The following is a 19,748-nucleotide window of genomic DNA, read 5'->3' on the forward strand; positions in this document are numbered from 1 at the left end:
ACGTAAACACGCTGCGGCTCTCCTCATTAAAGATAGACCTCTAATGAAATGGCATCCAGCATTTACAGCCTTGTGCTAATGAAGGCAAGCCTTTGAGATGCTCCTCTAATGAAAAAATACCGATATACGGCTAATAAAAGAACGGCTTAACGACAAGGTCCTAATGAAACAAAGGTGTGGAAATCCGCCGTTCTGACAGACCCCACTCATAAGAGCAACAGCTGAAGGGCTTCCATTAACGGCCCCGATGCATCAGTGGAAGTGCTGGTGGGATTTTACAAGAACCCACAAACTGGGTCCTTTTCAATGCAATACATTCAAGCCTTTATAGGCTAAAAGGGACAGCAGCAGCCTTTAAGCGCCACCATTGTTCTGCGCTGCTGGAGGGATCTAGCCCAAGGTCAAAGTTCATTGTTCCCTTAACATATATCCCAGGTGCAATAAAAAAAAAAGGATCTCCCACATGGGACTCTGGGGGGGCGAGACCGGCTAAAGACACTATACTCCATTTGGTGGCCTTGAGGACTCCAGTGGTTGACCACATTCACGGATCCATTTCCCCGGATTCTCTGTTTTGTGGGACAAAAGACCCACGTGATGTGTTTGAAGTGGGCAAAGCCAGGGGGACATCTCAGTTCATGAGATGCCTATTTTAAGCCTCCAGTTGGGCTGTCGCCATCTTGAGCGGAGCTCAGTACAACCGGACGCCGATTAGGGCGTTTTTAGCTGGCCAAAATGTTATGATCGAAAACGCAATGTGAAAGGTGGTATCCAAACTCTAATCTCATACATTGTATACTGAGGGAATAAATCAAGAGACAAGTGGAGTTTTTCATAGACATCTATTCAAACAGACCTGATGGTAATTAGAAAGTATGCAGGTTGATTCTGCATCGGCTTAATTTAAAGACGCTGGGGTTGCCGCCTTGGTTTCCTGTCTTGATGACCTCACCATGAGCTCTATAATTGTCTTAATTAAATGATTGATTGCAGAAATCGCTGCCATACCAGTCAATAATAAGAAGTCTTTACACTCCTGATCGCCCCAAAGCCAAAGCTTCCTGTCAGTGTGCCAAACACATTCTGTGTTTGTGCATTGTGCCGTTTTCCTCCGAATGAGGAGACACGAGCAAGAGACTTAATCATCGCCCAATGTTTGCTTTTCCCTAAAGAGAGCTAATCCACTGCGCCAGCGTCTCATTACAACAACAATTACCACTTTGACCGCGCTTGTGTTGCTGAAGCGCCCCTCCACCGTCCTCCACTCCAGTGAGCTGTCGGTAACGAGGCGAGAGAGACACTTCAGGACCCGTCAGCTGATAATCAAACCCTCCTCAAGGCTCCCTGATCCCGATCATCAGCACGGCAAAGCACATCTGCTCCATCAGCAAACCGTCTTCCCCTCTCTCGACGAGATCCATTTTGGGGGAGATTAATTTAAGCTTGCCTTTAAGCTGTTATTTATCTCAACCAGAACAAAAAGGCAGAGCAGATGCATCGTGACAACAAAGTAGACCACATTACTGGAGGCAATACCTAGACGCTGACCGTACAACTGGAATAAGACTTCCTTTACACGCGCACACACATGTAAATCATTTTATGGTTGCGTAGATGTTTCTCTCTTATCGGGGATGATCGGCTTTTTCTTTCAGTTTCCCAAACACGGCCGTTGGGTTAGCATTCCACGCTAGCGTAGACCCCCCCCCACCCACCCCGTTAATCAGACCTTGAGGGTCCTCGAGCAGCCGACCTGCAGGGCGTAAGGTGACCCGTAAGACGAACGAGGGCTTCGGCTTTCAAACACTCTCTGTGGAATGATCAGCATTCCGTTTATTTGGTGATTTGGGTCAAACCAAACAGGAAGCCCGTTACGTCGAGGAACGCAGCGCTAACCAGCTTTGCCACTGTGGCTTCTTTAGGGCCACAGATTTCTCGGCCTTGGATGAATTATGGCAACATGTGCAACCTGAGGGCTTCCTTTTAGCCCCGATGGAAGATTAGAGGAAGTCTGCAGACACAGATACCCATGGGGACCTTGGCTGGAAGACACAACCCTCAGCTCCTCAGCCACAACAAACCGAGACCACTGGACGAGCAACTTCAAAACCTTTAGGACCAGACGCGCCGCTGGAAAACAAAAACAGCGAAAATCTGCAACTTGCATTTGTCTCCCCTTCGCCCCCCCCTCGCTGTTTGAGGTCTGCGTTGGCAATAAAAAAGTTTAACTGGACAGCTTTATTGAATGACTTATTAAGCCACTGTGTTTTTTTGCAAGACTGAAAAACTGAGGAGCTTTGGAAATGAACAAGAGCAGCTTTCTGTAACGGCTCTTTAAAAGAAACTAAAACACATGTCTCCCTCCTCTGACCAAAACGCCGTCTGCGCGCTCACACGGTCTGGGGAGGATGAAAGTGGCCGTTGCCCCAGAGAAGCACTTGGAGCTGCGAGGCATCCATAGAGAAAGGTAGAGCTGACAAAGGTGACCTTTTAAGACCGTTCTTGTTGAGCAGCACATGTCTATCTGCAAGCCTCAGGCACAGCTTTTTAGACTTTGGAATTAGAAATTTAATTTAAATTAATTTAAATAAAATGTATTATGTTGTTTTATTCACTTTTCAGAAAATTGCAAAAATTGATGTTTTTTCTGAAGGGCAGCAAAAGAGACAAGAAAAGAGACAAAACTGCATTGAGTTTGTTCTAAACACCATAACCCCAACTCCATTTTGTCCCGACTCATCGTGCTCAGAGTTGGGACAGAACCTGGACAGGTGCTCCATCCCAAAAGGGGTCGGGACTCCCAGAGACACACTTCTTTCCCTCCGTGCACAGAGCGCCGGTCTGGGGGCGACTAGTTGAAAGTGTGGTTGAGGTAAAAAAACAGAAATTCCTGCGCTGACTAAACTCCGCCCACAGACTCAATTTCCTTTGCATTATACCGTCCTGAATGACATGTGGATCTGTTTTTTTCCCCGTTGGAGAAGCGGTGAGCGGCCTCCTCTCGGAGCGCGCCGTGGAGCATTACGCTGCGTAGGGGGTTAACATTTCTTCCCTTTAGCCGACACCGAAGAGGTAACTCAAATCATTTAGAGAAGCCACTTGTCTGACTTTAGGAGACGCGTTGGAGGTGAAAACAAGCCACAGACCGTGGTGTGTGTGTGTGTGTGTGGTAAATGAGGTTAGAGGGGGAAGAAAAGCAGCGGGCCGGCTCAAAGATGGCTTGTGCTTGTCAGTCTTTTATCCGGCGGGCAAACCGGGGGTGGGAGGGCTATAAGAGAGGGGGGGGCCTTACTGCCGGAGCAGCTCCTTGGGCAAACGGCTCTAATCAAATTTGCGCAATTGAAATCAGAAAGAGTAGCAGGAGTAGAAGAGGCTCCTTTCACCCGTGGAGCGGACACAAGGAAGCGTTTCAAAATCTATCCCAGCGCCGATCTCTACAGTAGCCGTTCACATGACGGATGATTTGCTCCGCGCCAACCGCCCTTTGGCACAGCGCACACTGGCCCTTTCTCAGCAGTGGAATATCCACCTCAGAGAGAGAAAAGGGGGGGGGGGGGTGAAACTTTGTTTTATTGCTATAATGGATTTCAGCTGGAAATTCATTATATGTCAAAACCTCGTTAGTCGCAACCCTTCATCGTGCCTGATATTTTGGGATCAAGGAGAAGTACCTCCAGCAGCCCATTTTAAGAGTATTTCAGAGTATTTCACTGACATCTTCAACACCTCCCTGGAGACATGCCACATACCAGCCTGCTTCAAGGCCTCCACCATCATCCCTGTCCCCAAGAAGCCCAGGATCACAGGACTCAATGACTACAGGCCCGTCGCCCTGACCTCTGTAGTCATGAAGTCTTTTGAACGGCTAGTCCTGACCCACCTGAAGTCCCTCACCGACCCCCTCCTGGACCCTCTGCAGTTCGCCTACAGAGCCAACAGGTCTGTGGACGATGCTGTCAACATGGCCCTCCACTACATCCTCCAGCATCTGGACTCCCCAGGAACCTACGCCAGGATCCTGTTTGTGGACTTCAGCTCTGCTTTCAACACCATTATCCCGTCTCTGCTGCAGGACAAACTCTCCCAGCTGCACGTGCCCGACTCCACCTGCAAGTGGATCGCAGACTTCCTGTCTGAGAGGAAGCAGCACGTGAAGCTGGGGAAACATGTCTCAGCCTCTCGGACCATCAGCACCGGTTCCCCCCAAGGCTGCGTTCTTTCCCCTCTGCTCTTCTCCCTGTACACCAACAGCTGCACCTCCAGCCACCAGTCCGTCAAGCTCCTGAAGTTTGCAGATGACACCACCCTCATTGGACTAATCTCTGGTGGGGACGAGTCCGCCTACAGGTGGGAGTCTGACCATCTGGTGTCGTGGTGCAGCCAGAACAACCTGGAGCTCAACGCTCTAAAGACAGTGGAGATGGTTGTGGATTTCTGGCGGAACAGAGCCCCACCCTCCCCCATCACCCTGTGCGACTCCCCCGTCACTATTGTGGATTCCTTCCGTTTCCTGGGCTCCATCATCACCCAGGACCTCAAGTGGGAGCTGAACATCAGCTCCATCACCAAGAAGGCTCAGCAGAGGTTGTTCTTCCTGAGGCAGCTGAAGAAACTCAACCTGCCAAAGACGATGATGGTCCACTTCTACACGGCCATCATCGAGTCCATCCTCTGCTCCTCCATCACCGTCTGGTACGCTGCAGCCACAGCCAAGGACACGGCAGGCTTCAGCGGGTCATCCGCTCTGCAGAGAGGGTGATCGGCTGCAATCTGCCATCCCTGCAGGACTTGTTCGCTTCCAGGTCTCTGAAGCGAGCTAAAAAGATCGCGGCCGACCCCTCACACCCCGGACAAAAACTGTTTGTGCCCCTTCCATCTGGGAGGAGGCTGAGGTCCATCAGGACTAAGACCTCCCGCCACACGAACAGTTTCTTCCCGTCTGCAGTCGGGCTCATCAACAGAGCCCGGTCCCCCACTGCCTGACTATAACACTCCACCGGTCACTCCCCCTCACACTGCACACGTCACTTTAACTGCAATTCATCACTTTGTCACTTTGTCTCTTGTCTGTTACTTGTTCGTTAGTGCACTTTATGCTTAATATTTTTCTTTTTAACTTTTTAATATTTAAATTTTTTAAACTTTATTCCCTTGTTTTATATTAACCCATAGCCTTATTCTACTAACCCATTGCATTAGCATTTCATTCCACTTTATTTTATTACTTGTGCACTGTTGTCTTGTCTGTCTACTGTCGCGCACTAACCGCCAAGACAAATTCCTTGTATGTTTGACATATTTTGGCTAATAAATGTTTCCTGATTCCTGATTCCTCCTCCTGAGTATGGAGGTGAATATTAATATATCCAGGCAGAGTGGCTTCCAGGCAGGAAGTGAGGTTCGCTGAGGCGACCTTTGCTCCCAACTCACCGGCCGAGTCGTGGTAGGAAGGCCCCAGAGCGTGCTTCCTGTTAGCCCGCTACAACGGGAGCACAGAGCGTCCCATCGGCCGAGGGTGTAAATGTGTACTAAACAACCAAGGACAAAACATGAGCCCCCGTCCTCCTTCCTCCGCTGCCCAACACTTTGTCTCTTAACTCTCGCGCTTTGGCACCAACAGTTGTCAAGCATTGTGAATGACACGCCATGAAATGAAGAAAATGCAAATCAACAACAAAAAGTAGATTCTTCTTTTTGTAGGAAAAACAGCTGTATTTCCTTTAGCTTCATCAAAACATGAAACATTTTAAACAGTGTGGAACATCATTCAGAAACGCGAATTGAAAACATCTGGAGGCACAGCTGCTATACGCATGGCTATATAATAAACGAACCAGAAGGACAATAAAAACACTCAAATTCATAATACAGTTGAAGAAGAATCAACGATAAACAGAGATTAAGTGCACACTTTGGCTAAAATGCCTCTTTGAACTGGAGGCATTACAGATGAATGGGGGCTTTTTTTAAAGCAGCGGCCTTTTGACTGTGAAGCTATTTTCGGGGGGAGATTCCAGAATGGGAAAAAAATTAAATTACGAAATAATCCTGTCCAGGACTTTGAATCCAGAGTAAATTATGCACACCTCCCATCATGTGTTCTGGACCGTGGAGAACTAGAACAGAAAAACAGTGTCACGTTCTGGAAAAATATTTTGGGCTCTCTCAACGGGTAAAACCTTACGTGTCAACGTTTGAAAGTCATGGCTTCAGACTGCACTACCGTGACTATAAAAAACAAACATGCATCTGGCACCTCCGCCACTGGCACATTATGTTCCTCAGTGTAAACACTTTTTTTTCTAAAACTGAGAAAATCTAAACTACAACTTTCCTTCCATGCAAATGTTGTCTCAGACTAAAAATAGCCAGAGGCAGGAACTCACATTCAAATTACAGTTCCTAATCTACATAGCACACAACAGGTCTCAGCGATACCTGGTCGGGCTATTTGAGTCAGTATGGGTCCATATCTGTTAAATAAAAAACAAATCGACAGGAGTGATTATACGTAAAGAAATGCTTTTATTTCTGCCATAGAATGCCGATAAAACAAATACAAATCTTCCCGACACTGCGGCTGTGCAGAGTTGAGATGCGGATATATAATTAAGCGCCTGTTCTTGACTCACAATGTGCTGTGTGTTAAGGAAATGGATTGAGTAATGCAATTGTACTTTTCAATAACTAACTTTCTTTTTTGTTTCGCATTGGCGTTGAAAGTGTCACCATCAATGCATCATCACCTCTGGTACTTGCAGAGACAACAGCATGCGAGGATGATTTTTCAGAGATGGGACGGTAGCAGCAGGTGACATCATGAGTCACCCACTCTTTGATTCAGGTTCAATATGAACATATTCACTGTGGTGCGGACAGAGACAGCCGAGACAGCCTTAAAAAAACAACTTGAAGATCAACAATTGCATGCATAGAGAAGGCAGCAATTAAGACAAAAAAAACATTTCCTCCTCTATAGCCAATACTACTTAAGTTTGGTCCTTGCGTTCACAGACATGAAGTGAGACATGCTCACTTTATGTCTGTGAACGCGTCCCTGACACGCACAGATGAAGACGTTCTTTTAAACGGGGACGGAATAAGGAACCTGCCGACGGTCTGGAGGAACACAGCTTGAAATTGCCTGGAAAATAATCAAGTATTCGTCATTTGGATTCCGGGTCAAACATTTCTGATGAAAAGGGGGGAGAGCTTTTCAGATTACTGAAGCACTTTTCTGATGGTGATTACACAACTTAAGTCTTTGGGTGACACAGTAAAGAGAATGAGGCTCCAGTAGACTGGTCCCTGGGCCTTGGAATGAAGTACAGACTCAATCTGGACTCCCTTGTCTCTTTAAACTGTTTCAAAACAAAAGCTCAAGACTCATGTTTCTAACTCCACAAGTTCTGTCAGTGTGCCGACATTAGTCTCCCCCATGTAGGCCGGATCGGCCCTCGAAAACGGCATTGCCCGTTAAAAAAAAAAAAAAATCTAAAGGTTTGTATATATTGTATCTACAACTGCAGGTCACAACAGAATTCGAGACAAAACCTATAACCCGCCTTGAAATATAAAACGATATCCACCTTTGAAAATGGACGACCTCAGTAATAAAACCATAATCCTCCCTCCTTATGACAGATTTCTTGAAATTGGTTTGTCTTCAGCACATCAGCCAGGACAGGGCAACGGGCACCATAGTAACAGATATCAGCACAATAAGATGTGGAACACCAATACTTGGATTAGTCACAATAATGCAAAATAGAAAACAACAGCCGGCATGGTGAAAAGGGACAAAAATAAATAAATAAAAGAGAGCAGAGACAGGCAGACAAAACTAGGTCAAGTCACATGACTGGAGGCGACTGCCGGCGGGCTTAAATATCCTGCAGCGTGCGGTCATTTACACAACAAATGTACATCTTGTTTCAGAAATCATTTCCCTTTCCACGGGGAAGGATGAGGCTCGGCGCAGCGGAGGCCGATGCTGCGCTGCGTCCCGCTCGGGAGAGAGGCTTATCACGGAGCACAGAGAAATAAATGAAAGCGGCGCATTAAGAAGACTCGAGCGAGCCCTTCTTTCCTCTGAGACGGGGAAACAAAGCCGGGGCCTGAGATAGCAGGGACATGATCATAACAGGAGGAAATGCGGTTCCGGTGTGAGATTGTAGCAGGCTAATAACACGCACCTTCCATTATCCTCTGTGAAAGCAAAGCCCGGGGAGATGTTAAACAAAAAAAGAAAAAAGGGAGAAAGGAACAAAGATGTCACGCGTTTTGCCTCCTTGCAAACGTGACGGAAGGAGTGTTGCAGGGTCTCCGGACCAGAGATGGCGCCATACCGATACCCGTGTGCCCGTCACCAAACTGCAGGAATTGTTGTGATCCGGTTTACCGACCTGCCCCCCGCATGAGCTACTCATGATTTCAAGAAGTGAAGCCAGGAAAGGCGCCCATCGATGGGGCACAATGCCACTGAAGGCCCTGGACCAACATGTGGCCGCGGGGAGTTTCAGGATGTCGCGGGGCCCGGCACGGTCCTTACCAGCCAGCTCTTAGGCTGATATCAGACACAGCTCTCGGTAGCGGACGGATACAGGTGTGGGCCCATGTGGCAATGAAGTCCTGATCTACAGTCTCTTTGCTCAAAATGTAAGATCAATGACTATTTTCTTGCCTCAAATGTATACAACCATTTTTAGAGCATTTTAAACATGAGGTTAACGTAACTAGATATCTTTGAGGTTATACTGTGTAGACAGCGCTGGCCCCCAAGTGCACGTAAACCAAAGATTGTGGTTTGCTATGATACTGTGGAGAGGTCCAGGTTGAGGGGCCAAAGCACCTTCTTGTTGCTCAAATGTCATCCGTGACATCACCGTGGCGTCTACCTGGGAACGCCTCAAGGACGCGATGAGCCAGCGAGGCAGAAGACGGCTCCAAAAATACTAAATCTGCCTCCCGGGGGAAGAGCTCTTAACTCAAGTAGCAATTACTGACCAAGAGAGACAGACCGTCAGACTGGCTTAGAGCGGAGTAACAGTGCGTCCTCTCAAAAAAATAAACACAAAAAGAGTTCAGAACCGCAAGGCTGGTATGGATCGGTGAGCGGGAGGCCGAACAGGGCGCTTCTGCAGGTCTGTGTGCGCCATAAGCTGAGGGACGATGCACCAGGACACCACGCGGCTCTTATCTTCATAAGGGATTCATCTGCAGATGATTTTAATGGATTAATCCATTCAGTGTTGAAAACCGCAGCAAATATCCAAAGGGGTATCTTCAAAAGATGTTCCTTTTAACAGGATACAAGAAAAAGAGAAAAAAAATTGAAATCATATTCTGGGGGCATTAAACAGCATTTATTGCCATTTCTAATCTAATTTATTAGTCATTTCAGATGAAAGATTTGGTAGAAACCCCAAATACAAGTATGAACGTGATAATTTGTCCCGCTTTAGTAATTTAGAAGAAAAAAAAAAATCCTCCCTGGTTCCAGCTTCTTCAAAGTAAGAATTCAAGGGCATTGGCATGGGGTCAGGACCGCGGTAGCAGACAAATATTTAAATGATGTGCAAACATTTTGTTGAATTAACAATACTATTTATATATACTATTTATATATATATATACTTTACCCCAAAGTCAGCTACTTATGCACAGAAAATAAAAAAAGAATAAATTGGGACATAATAGCGACTAGCTGATATGAGCACATATTATCACACACACACACACACACGTTCCTAGAAAGAAGTCAAAGTTGTCAGCTCAGCCATGTGGAAAAATGTAGGCCAACATCAGTGCAACATGGGAACTACAGAAAATATGGAAACCTGCTCCAGTGTCCACGCAGAAAGAGAAGATTGAGCAACATGTTTGCCTCCTGCGTCCAGGCCACCACATAAAGAGTTCAACTTGAATGGAAACGCACCCTTTTTCATGATGTTCCAATGACTAAAAAAAGCATTATTGATTCGATGCCAACTGCATCATATTCCTGGGGTGTGTCTTCATTCTTCTCCTCTGCACCCATCTCTCCCTCTCTGCTACCACGTCTTTCTTCTTCTCCTCCCATCCCTCCCCCTCCCCACCCCCATCCTCAATCACCTCTCTTTATCCCTCTGATCGCTGCACAGTATTGCAGCTTTAAAAAAGGGGGAGGGAGGGGGGGGGTCACCTGGAGGCCCATCGGAGGGAGACGGGGGGGGGGGGGGGGGGGGGGGGGGGTGCGGCCCTTTTGATCAGCGGCGTTCGCAGCATTAGCATGTACCTCTGCGCACTCCACCCCCAAACTCCCCTCGCTTCGGGGAGCGCTGCACCTGCCTGTCAACGCACGCCCGACCCACGGAGGAGACCCCGCAAAGGTGGGACGGGAGGCGTGAATCTTTCAAATCTGCTATTGAAGCGCATAATCTCGTCGCAGCGTCGACTCGTGTATAATGAGGGGCCTCGCGGTACCGACTAAGGGAGATTGTCGTTCTTCTGGGGACCCGAGGCCTCACAGGGAGGCTCATGAACGACAAACAAACAAACACTTGAAATGGATTTTTTAAATCACACAAAGGCAGCCTGGTTTTTTTCATGTTGATACACGGAAGCTCTTTCATGCTGTCCACATCGGTACCGGTCGAGGACAAAACGAAGACTTTTTTTTTTTTTTTTTTTAACACTTGGATTTGAAGTTTACCGTCTGCAGAGAGCGGAGGAATTTTTGTATTTTTACGAGGGGCTGTGTTTGGCCCACGGTCTTGGTCTGGGTGCAAAGCCGGCTGCCCTCTCTCTTCTGAGCCACTTAATTAGGCCGGGCCCTGCGCAAAGGGGAGTTGGTCACATGGGCCCAATTTGGCTCCCGCTATAAAACTCTGCAAGGCCTCGACAGGACGGATGAGAGGAAAAAAGCAAAAAAAAAAGTAAAACGTTAAGAAGGAGGGTGGAAAAAAATAACCAAAATGAAAGGAGGGCACCCCTTAAATTCCCATCAATCTTTCCAGATGTTTTACAAATATTCTGGCGAAGCAATCCAGATGTGCTCAACCCGTTCAGTCCCCTCCTTCTGCTCGCTGTGCCAGGGACTTGTTTTTCTTCAACGACTCCCCCTTCCCCTCATCAACCCTCATCAATGTGCCTCTGATAGAGACGTCTGAGTGAGGCCTTTAATAGCCCCCAGGGCACCTTAGCATCCACTAGGATCCTGTCATAAACATCCACTCTCATTTTTCACAACACAGATGTGAGTGTGTGTATAAGAGAGCGCAATGGAATTAAGGTGCCTTGCTTGTGTATATACATATATATATCAGTAAAGGAGTTAATTGGTATATATATATATACCAATTAACTCCTTTACTGATAGCGGCGCTGATGCTGAAAAACAGAAATGAAAACCACACGCTTCCTTTTTCGCCAGCCTCCACGACGATCGGGTTTTGTTTTTGCCCCCCCAGCTCACCTCTCCCACGGAGCGTGACCCAGCCTCAACCCCTGGACCTCCCTCGCCCAGACAGACAAGCTGCTCAACTCTGCAACGCTTCAGATATATACGCCCCCCCTCCACCACCACAACATGCTGTACACGGATGTGCACAGCCAAGAATACACTCATAACACACCCCTTTCTGATGCTCAGCTCAACTACTGCTGGGGCTCAAGGCTGTACATCTCTGAGGAATTGTTACAATTTAATAAATGAGTAACTGGTAAAAAGGAAAACAAACATGATCTATAATGAAATTAAAGGTCAGCTGCGGCCCTCGTGTACGCTCACACACACACACACACACACACACCTCGACACTCTCTGTCCTCTTTAATCTGCAGCCTTCTCCACCCGCCGAACAGAAGGAAACATTCCGAGTATGACATTTTGAACTTGTCAGCGACGGGTTTTCTTGGTTGTGCGTGGGCCACGGTCAGCGCTCCTGTATGCATGGCGCCGGCAACGCCAAAGACATGGCCGGGCCCCCGCCCCCGCCTGCATGTCTCCTGTCTGTCAAACAAACCTGGTTGCTCAACGTTCTTCCTACAAAACGGCGGGCGCATGTACATCCAGGGTGGGGCAGTTAGAGCGGTGGATTCTGAAGAAAAAGTGTCCCTGACATGGATCCATTTGCATAAATCCAAACCGGACTCAGAATGTTCCCCTCGTTACTGGGGCTCTCTCACTTAATGAGGTTTAAAATGACTCTTGTTAATATGAACTCAGGCGTCAACACGCTCTCTGCCGGCATTTGGTCGTCTTGCTTTCGCCCATCAAGGAGTCGTTCCTTTTTTAAATACCTGCATTCTGGTCCCCCGATGTATTGTGTCTAATATCATGTGGCCTCATAATTTACATTGCACGGCTCTTCTGTGATTTCATAGAAAACCCCGTCTGCAAAGTGCCTTTCTCTCGGAGGGCAATAAAACTAACTCAAACAGAGGAAGGGAGGAGACACCTCAGCAAAAACTTTTCCTTTTGGTGGCTTGCTGCAGCGCTGGCTATGTGCATGTTCAACATGCGCCGGCGTCCAAGTAGCAGTAGTCGTAGTTGTTATATTTCACCCCATGGTGTAAGCCCCGCCTTTCCTGAAGTCGCGTACATTCCTGGAACCAGACAGCCGCAGCCCTCCGGACTCCTATGCAGACGTTCAGCATGCGATGCACATGTCTGCCTGTGCGTGCACGTGCATAGAGGTGTGTGTGTGTTGGTGTGTGTGGGCGCGTGTTGAGGCCACAGACGGGGCGGATGTACAAACGTGCTAGGCACGCAGGCGTCAAACAAAAAGTGAATCACTTTCTCACTCTCTCTTTATTGTGGGCAAAGGGAGCGAAAACTCAAAGAGGAACCGTGTTATCTCACATGTTATCTTTGTTCTCTCTCATGCGCAGCAATTTGTGGAAACAATGTTAAACTCTCAACCCGCAAGTATTAACACTCATTTCTGAGGTGATTGTTGGTTTATTGCCTACGTCCCTCGGTGTTCGTAATCCAGAACAGTTTTGGTAGCTCCTGTAATGGATCTCCTGTTTATAATTGCGGCCGCGGCCCGCAATCTCGCAGAAGAGCTGCTTCCTGAAGTCTGAAGACAAATCCCAGAGTTGTTTTTCATAAGACGAGGACGTCAAAGTTGGGGGAAAAAAAAACTTTCTGATGCACGGCATATTGTCAGCTGGCTCGCTCTCCCCCTCTCTCTCTCTCTTGGGCAGATCAATCTTTCAAAAGCTTCAACAGGGCTCCTTTCCTAATGCAATGCAACATGTAAATGTACCAAATCGTCAGTTATGAAGTTGAAATACCCACAATGGTGTGAGTGACAGCATATCCAGCTAATTGAATTGGATGAACGCATCCCTAGAAAACGCCCCCGAGAAGTCATGTTCACAGGCTCGTGATCATGCCTAAGGCATCGAGTCAGTACTGGCTTTCCATTGGCTAGTAGGTAAGCTTTTTTTAAACATCATCGTCATCACATCTGCAGATCTCCCTGAGAATGTGTGTAGTGTAAAAGCATTGGCTATTATAATCTACTTGTGTTTCATGCCCACAGGACAATGTGCCTCATTCTGTCAAATTCTAAATTAAATTATGGATGTTCCCAAAGTCATTATTGTGGGAACAAAATCCTTTTCTGCACGTTCAAATCATGAGTCTCACTCTCGCTCTCTCTCCCTTTCGCTCTCTCAAGAAGAAGCAGTCCTACATTTCATTTGTGTTCTCATATTTAGCCGTCTGAGGTCCGATCTCGTTTGTGATGCCAGGATAAACCTCCACCTGGAATATGGAAGCTCGGCCAGCTTTGAGAATTCTACAAAAAAAAGCTTAGCTTCGCTGTGTAAAAATCAAAAAACATTCAAAATTGACTTCAACATTTCCCATCATAATAGCAAACATTTAAATGTATGAGCTGGAAAATGAGGCCACTCAAAGAAATTCATCCGATATACAAAAATGTACGGTAAAATTTGTTGGCGTGCATGCCGTTGTAAAATGCATGTGACCTCCAACATGTCCTGTCCAACTGCTGCCTCCTGTTTACGCCCAAACACCCACTCACACACCCACACGCAGGACATGGCCGAGGTGTTTTGCATGCTGTGGGATTTCCGTGACTCTGCCCAGCAGTGCGTGGAGGCCCCACCCCCCCACTGGCGAAAAACATTACGGCGGCGAGAGGGCACCCTGGGACACCGACTCGTTCCGTGACCTCAAAAAGAAAACTGCGACGGAGCAACGACAGACACAATCTTAATTACCTCGCTCTGTTTCCACGGCGACAGCGAGCGTTTACATGTACATACACGTTTGTGTGTGTTGCCTGCACTCAGCACGCGTGTAAAAAAGCCGGTGGGGGTTCTGTGTGCATTCACCTGAATATACCGTTTTAATTTTAAAAAAGAAAGGCAACTTCACAGCTGGAGTCCATTTCTTCTGAAGCAACATCAAACGCATCGTTTCAGCTTTTGATAATTTAGCACACTGATGAATATTATTACAACGTGTAAAGCAATGACCTGCTGTAGTCGAATCTGGAAACCCCATCATCTGCGTGCATCAAGGAAAATCATTCTATTCACTCTGGCTGCACTGCTCTGCAGAACTACTTTTTTTACATCTGCGCTTCTCATTGGGGCCAATTATAATTAGCGTGGAAAGAATATGTGGGCATAACGGAAATACAATGACATGGAGAGGCATAACATATCTGGGATTCACTCCATTCGTCAAACCTCTCCAGTGAATAGCCATCAAAGCCTATGTGCTCATAACTTAATTACAAAACACATCATAACAGCAGATATTTCAGGCATTAAGGGCAATCAGAGGAAGAGGCGTCTGTTCTTTTTATTATTGAAAACACTCGGCCATTCTCTGACAGACAGACGTTTGTCTGTTTGTTTTTTGCTTTTTTTAATCGCATGGTTCTGTGGTTCCGCAACACGTCTCGAACACGCCGCCGTGTTCTTCCTGGATTATATCGATCCTTTTTATCTCGGCTCGGCCGTGATGCAGAACACGGAGTGGAGCGCTGTGGGGCAGAGCGAGCTGAACTGACCTTCCCCTCCATGCGTATTACAAGCGTGAGCTGGCTGAATCCACACTGGAGACCACGTCTCCACTTCAAAAGAGTGGCTGTACGCGGTCTGAATACTACCCCCCCCCAAAAAAAAGGAAGAAAAGAGCCATTCAGAGTCTCGGAGGAGCAGCAATAAACACTGACAACAAAAGGTGCTGGGATGACTCCAACATTGAATGGTGACCAATCCAAACTGAACCAAACGCTCAATTTCAAATCGTTATTAACCAAAAACATGCCAAAATCCTTTGTTCTAGCTTTAAAAATATATATTTTTTGGAGCCTTCCTGTCTCATGTTGTCTAAACTAAATTGTACAGGATGCGAGGATGTAAACTTTGCTCCTATGAATATGAAGGCTACTTTTAAGTATAGTCACAATCACAAATTCTTACGTAAAATACGAGATCAGAAACAAGGTAAGAGGAGAACACAGAAAAAGTGAGACAAAACAAAGGCAAAGATGGACGTGCTACTGTCCTTAAAACACCAACCACAGATTGAACGCCGGAGGGGAATTCCTGGAATGATCAAGCACTCGGGGGAGCAGAGGTCAAGGTTCGGGGTGCAGAGTTCACCGCTGGCCGGTATCAATAAAGACCTCCTGCGAGTGAGGAGCTCCTCACACAAATAATTAACGAGCCGTCTGATTCTGTGCATGGTGATTGGTGCAATGTTTAGAACTCAACTCGAGCCAACGCCGAGTGCTTCGTGATGATCGGCAGAGATGTTGCACAGAGAAGAACAACAACTGGTCTACGGTTTAGTGTAATTATAAGAAAACAAAATGCTCTCTGGCTGAGTTGGTAATTGCAGCGTAACCCTGGTGCAGTTGGGTTTGGATGTTGTTGGGGGCGAGGGGTGGGAAAGTGGCCGAGGCCGGGCATTAAGCTAATTGTCTTTGATTTGCTTCAGTAAAAGGCCTCGTGGGTGAGATTGAGAGAGAGAGAGAGAGAGAAGAAAGGGAAGGGGGGGAGAGAGAGCTGTCACTTTAAGCCATTAAGTCTCACTATAAAAGTCCTCTAATAAAAATGACAGCTGCAGCCCCTTTTCTCAAAAGGGGAGCAAAAGCGTCACATCGGGAACACAAAACTGGACGGCCGTAAAAAGACAAACTTGGCCAAATGCTAAGTGTAATTTCACAAGCCCACTCCCACCGCGCGCACAACCACACACACACACACACACACACACACACACTCCCTGTGTTACCTTTGTTCCTGAGTTACTGCCAGAAAAGGAATGTCGGTCTCTCCCACACTCGCACACACACACACACACCAGCATGAATCTCACTTTCTCATCAAAGACCATGAACTTCATTTGCTTTTCTGCGAGTGTGTGTGTGTGTGTGTGTGTGTGCGTGTGTGTGGTGGTACTTTGTGCTCCCGTAAACACAAACCACCATAGAACGTTTGGAGTGAACGATCACTTTCCAAAAAATACTACTACTAATACCAATACACGTAATTATTGATAGCTGTGTTTGAAGAAAAAAAGATGTTCTTTTCATCTTTCTCTGAATGTTGGCTCTGCATCTCCATCAACCGTCTAATTCTCATCAAGCTCACTGGATCTTAAAATCGCCTCAATTTTTCCCTCGGGGTCTCTTGTCCCAACAAGACACTTGTCTTGGAAAAATAAGAATAAAGGCGGCCAGGAATGTGAGAACAGCTGATGAACGCTGCTTTAGGAGAACTGCCTGGGGGGGACATCAAGTAATTAACCCTGTTGCAAAAGACTAAGAATCGGACTTGCGTTATTTTTCATTCGCTCTGTTTTTTTTCCCCCTGACAGGCCGTCACGATCAGCCCCATATTGCTCCAAACTGAAAGGACACATTCTCCTTCCAATGGCATCTCTTCAGTCTTCACAGCTTTGCTGAAAGCACCGAGCAGATGGTGCCAACTGTAGCCATCGCAACCGATCCATAACTGTAAAGATGGAGCCGCTGTCACTTCAAACAGCTGCGCATCAGGTCCTCTTAATGCAGCCCGGCAGATAATTACACGGAGCGAGCGGCCAATCAATACGTCCCAAGGACTCCGGCGGACAGCGGCTGGTGTCCTTGAAGTGGCCCGATTACAAATCGCCACTCAAGTGGCCCTTCGACGGAGCAAGTTTAAATAGAAGGGGCGATTTAAGGCCAGTGTAGATTAGGACCACGGAAGAGCTGCTGATGCAGCGAACGCAGGGTGGGTGGGTTGTTTGAGGGGAGGGGGGGCTCTAATTATTTGAACAATTAAAGTGTTTTTACAGGGAACCCGCTGGGCCTTCCAGACCAGGAACCATCTTCCTTGAGCTACTCCGGAGTACGCTCAGGCACACTGAAACTTGAAGCACTTTTGGCGTGGACACACAATACGCTGCACCTGTAATAACAGGCCCATCAAGTGTGTGCAAACGCTGGCCCCCCTTGTAACAGAAGAAAGCCTACCCGGCGTCTCAGAAGTCTCAGAAGCCCCCCCCCCCGGCCACAGCCCCTCTCCTGTGAATCTCCTTGGGTGCATCCAGGCGGGGCTGAGGATGTACCGCGTTGAGGTTGTAATGCGACCCCCCCCCCCCCCATGAAAAGAGTGGCAGACACAATAACGTGTCTGCTCCACAGATCTGTACTGTGTCTCTGTTGCAGGAGAAGGGGGAGGGGGGGGAGGGGGGGGTTCACTTTGACAAACTCACAGCAGCAGCTCAGCATTAATTATTTACAGTGTGGCGTGTGACAGCGGCTGCTTGAAGAGGAATATTTCTAAAAGAAACGACTCGGATTAGTGGTTTTAAAACAGTAGTTCAGAAAAAGTATTTAGGCTTTTTCTGGAAATTCAAGCGTCACTAATTGAAATGATATTGCTCCACTTATTCTTACTTTCTGGTGACATGCAGCGAGGGTAAATAAATGTGACAGTTGCCCTTCACCTCAACAAATAGTGGCCAATCCAGTAACATCAGCCAAGCGCAGTCTCTGATCCTTTTGCAGATTAAATCTGCATTTTGGTCCACACTAAGTTTAGTTGGCCCCTGATACACGTGCGCCCGTTTGTACCGGAGCTGACATTTAGTGTGACAACTGTCAACAAGTCGAGCCTCTTCGTTTGAGCACAGGGGCCACGAGTTTAAACTCCCAATTCTCACGCTGCTCGGCCTCATTTTCAACGTTCAGAGACAAACGGAAGCGCGTTTAAACCGAGTCACGCGACGGACAACAAGAAACGCGTTAAAGAGGCAAAAAACAAAAGGACCGAACTACTGAGGCGGTTCTAAAGAAGTAAAAACCGGGGAAGAAAAATAAACAAGTTCGTAACTCTGTTACTAAACCGGGACGTCTCTTTCAAACGCTGCAGCACGTGGACACGCTGAAAGTTGAAATGACTTTAAAAAACGAGTCCGCGTTTAATTGCACGCGCGCAGCTTCCTCCCGAGCGGGACGTCATCAGCCGCAAAACGTGTCCGCTTTATTAACGCACACAACCAAGGAAAACAACGTGCGCTACAAACATGTAGATGTGTGTGGCACGCGCTGTCAGCATGGGGGGGGGGGGGGGGGGGGGGTACAGTGCGAGGACACGAGTCCCACCATTCTGCAAATTATCATTTCGTTAAAGAACCCATGATGTCCCACACATTCCAAACGCTACAACTTACCCAGTGACAGGAACGGTTTGGTTTCCATGTCGGTCGGTTAGCTCATGCCCGCTGAGACGACCGCGTTTCGGGGGAGTTTTGTTGTTGTTGTTGTTGTTGTTGTTGTTACTTCGCCGGCGGGCCGCCCGTGGTTGCTGGTGCTGCCGCGGTCCTCTCTGTCAAGTTGTGACTCGCGGGCACGGAGCGGTAGAAGTGACAGGTCGACGCGTGACACGTCTCGGAAGATAACCGAGATGTTTGCGCCGTGTTGTCGTTTGGCCGCTCAGCTGCTGCGCTCTCGTCCCCTCTCCTCTCCCTCTCTCCCTCTCTCCCTCTCTGCGCTCGCCGTGGCAACAACTTCCAACTAGCAGAGAGAAGCGCAAAAGGGGGCCGCGCAGGGGGTACTCCCACCGACGTACCGTCGAGCAGCAGCGACGCGGGTTCAGACGCGGGTTTACCGCGAACTCTGAAAGAAAGAAAACGCGCAGCGCATTGGTTTTTTAGGACTAAACGCGGGCACGTCGCCTTTAAGCAAGGCGGAGTTTTTTTTTCTCCCAAATCACGCGAAGTCACTTTTTAGCTGAGCGACATTCACGTCTCGCTGCTTATCTCCTCCTCCTGTAACAGTCACATCTGTTGAGTCAGGGCCTCTGACTCTGGACAGATGTTAGAACTGCGAATGTCTACAGGCTGCACACCGCTCATGCAATTAGCATCTCTCAGACCTAAAAAAAACAGGACTGACATTCAGAGTGCTGATCGTATATTTGCAATTATTGATATCACTGTTAAGAAGGTTGTGGTACTTTCAGATGTACTGTTGTCATCACGAAGCCTGCGTTTTTTGTCAATCCATCAAAGCGTCTAGAAAACGTCACAGAAATCTTTAAAGTTTTCAGCATAAGCTTTACTGCACCATTTGCATGTGTTGGAGTGCTCTTGCTCTCTCCCCCCCCCCCCCTCCTCTGTTCATGCCACTGTATCTGTCCTGCACATGACAGTTTATGCCTGATTCAAGCCACATCCTTCTTGTGTGCACCTCCTCCCCTTCAACACCCAGGTTCTGTGCACA

The 19,748-nt window shown here is 47.6% G+C and overlaps 1 protein-coding gene across 2 annotated transcripts in view; it reads right to left on the reverse strand.

Moving 5' to 3' along the window:
• rxraa (retinoid X receptor, alpha a) overlaps nucleotides 1-19,184 on the reverse strand; it is a 76,039-nt gene extending 56,855 nt beyond the window's left edge. For both annotated transcript variants that reach the window (XM_040198293.2, XM_040198290.2), the window contains exon 1: nucleotides 18,698-19,184. In XM_040198293.2, the coding sequence (XP_040054227.1) occupies nucleotides 18,698-18,725 (28 nt within the window). In that variant the 5' untranslated portion in view covers nucleotides 18,726-19,184. The remainder of the gene's footprint in view (nucleotides 1-18,697) is intronic.
• Between the last annotated feature and the right edge of the window lie 564 nt (nucleotides 19,185-19,748).

Source organism: Gasterosteus aculeatus, chromosome 14, assembly GCF_964276395.1.
Source record: "Gasterosteus aculeatus chromosome 14, fGasAcu3.hap1.1, whole genome shotgun sequence".
Lineage (NCBI taxonomy): Eukaryota > Metazoa > Chordata > Actinopteri > Perciformes > Gasterosteidae > Gasterosteus > Gasterosteus aculeatus.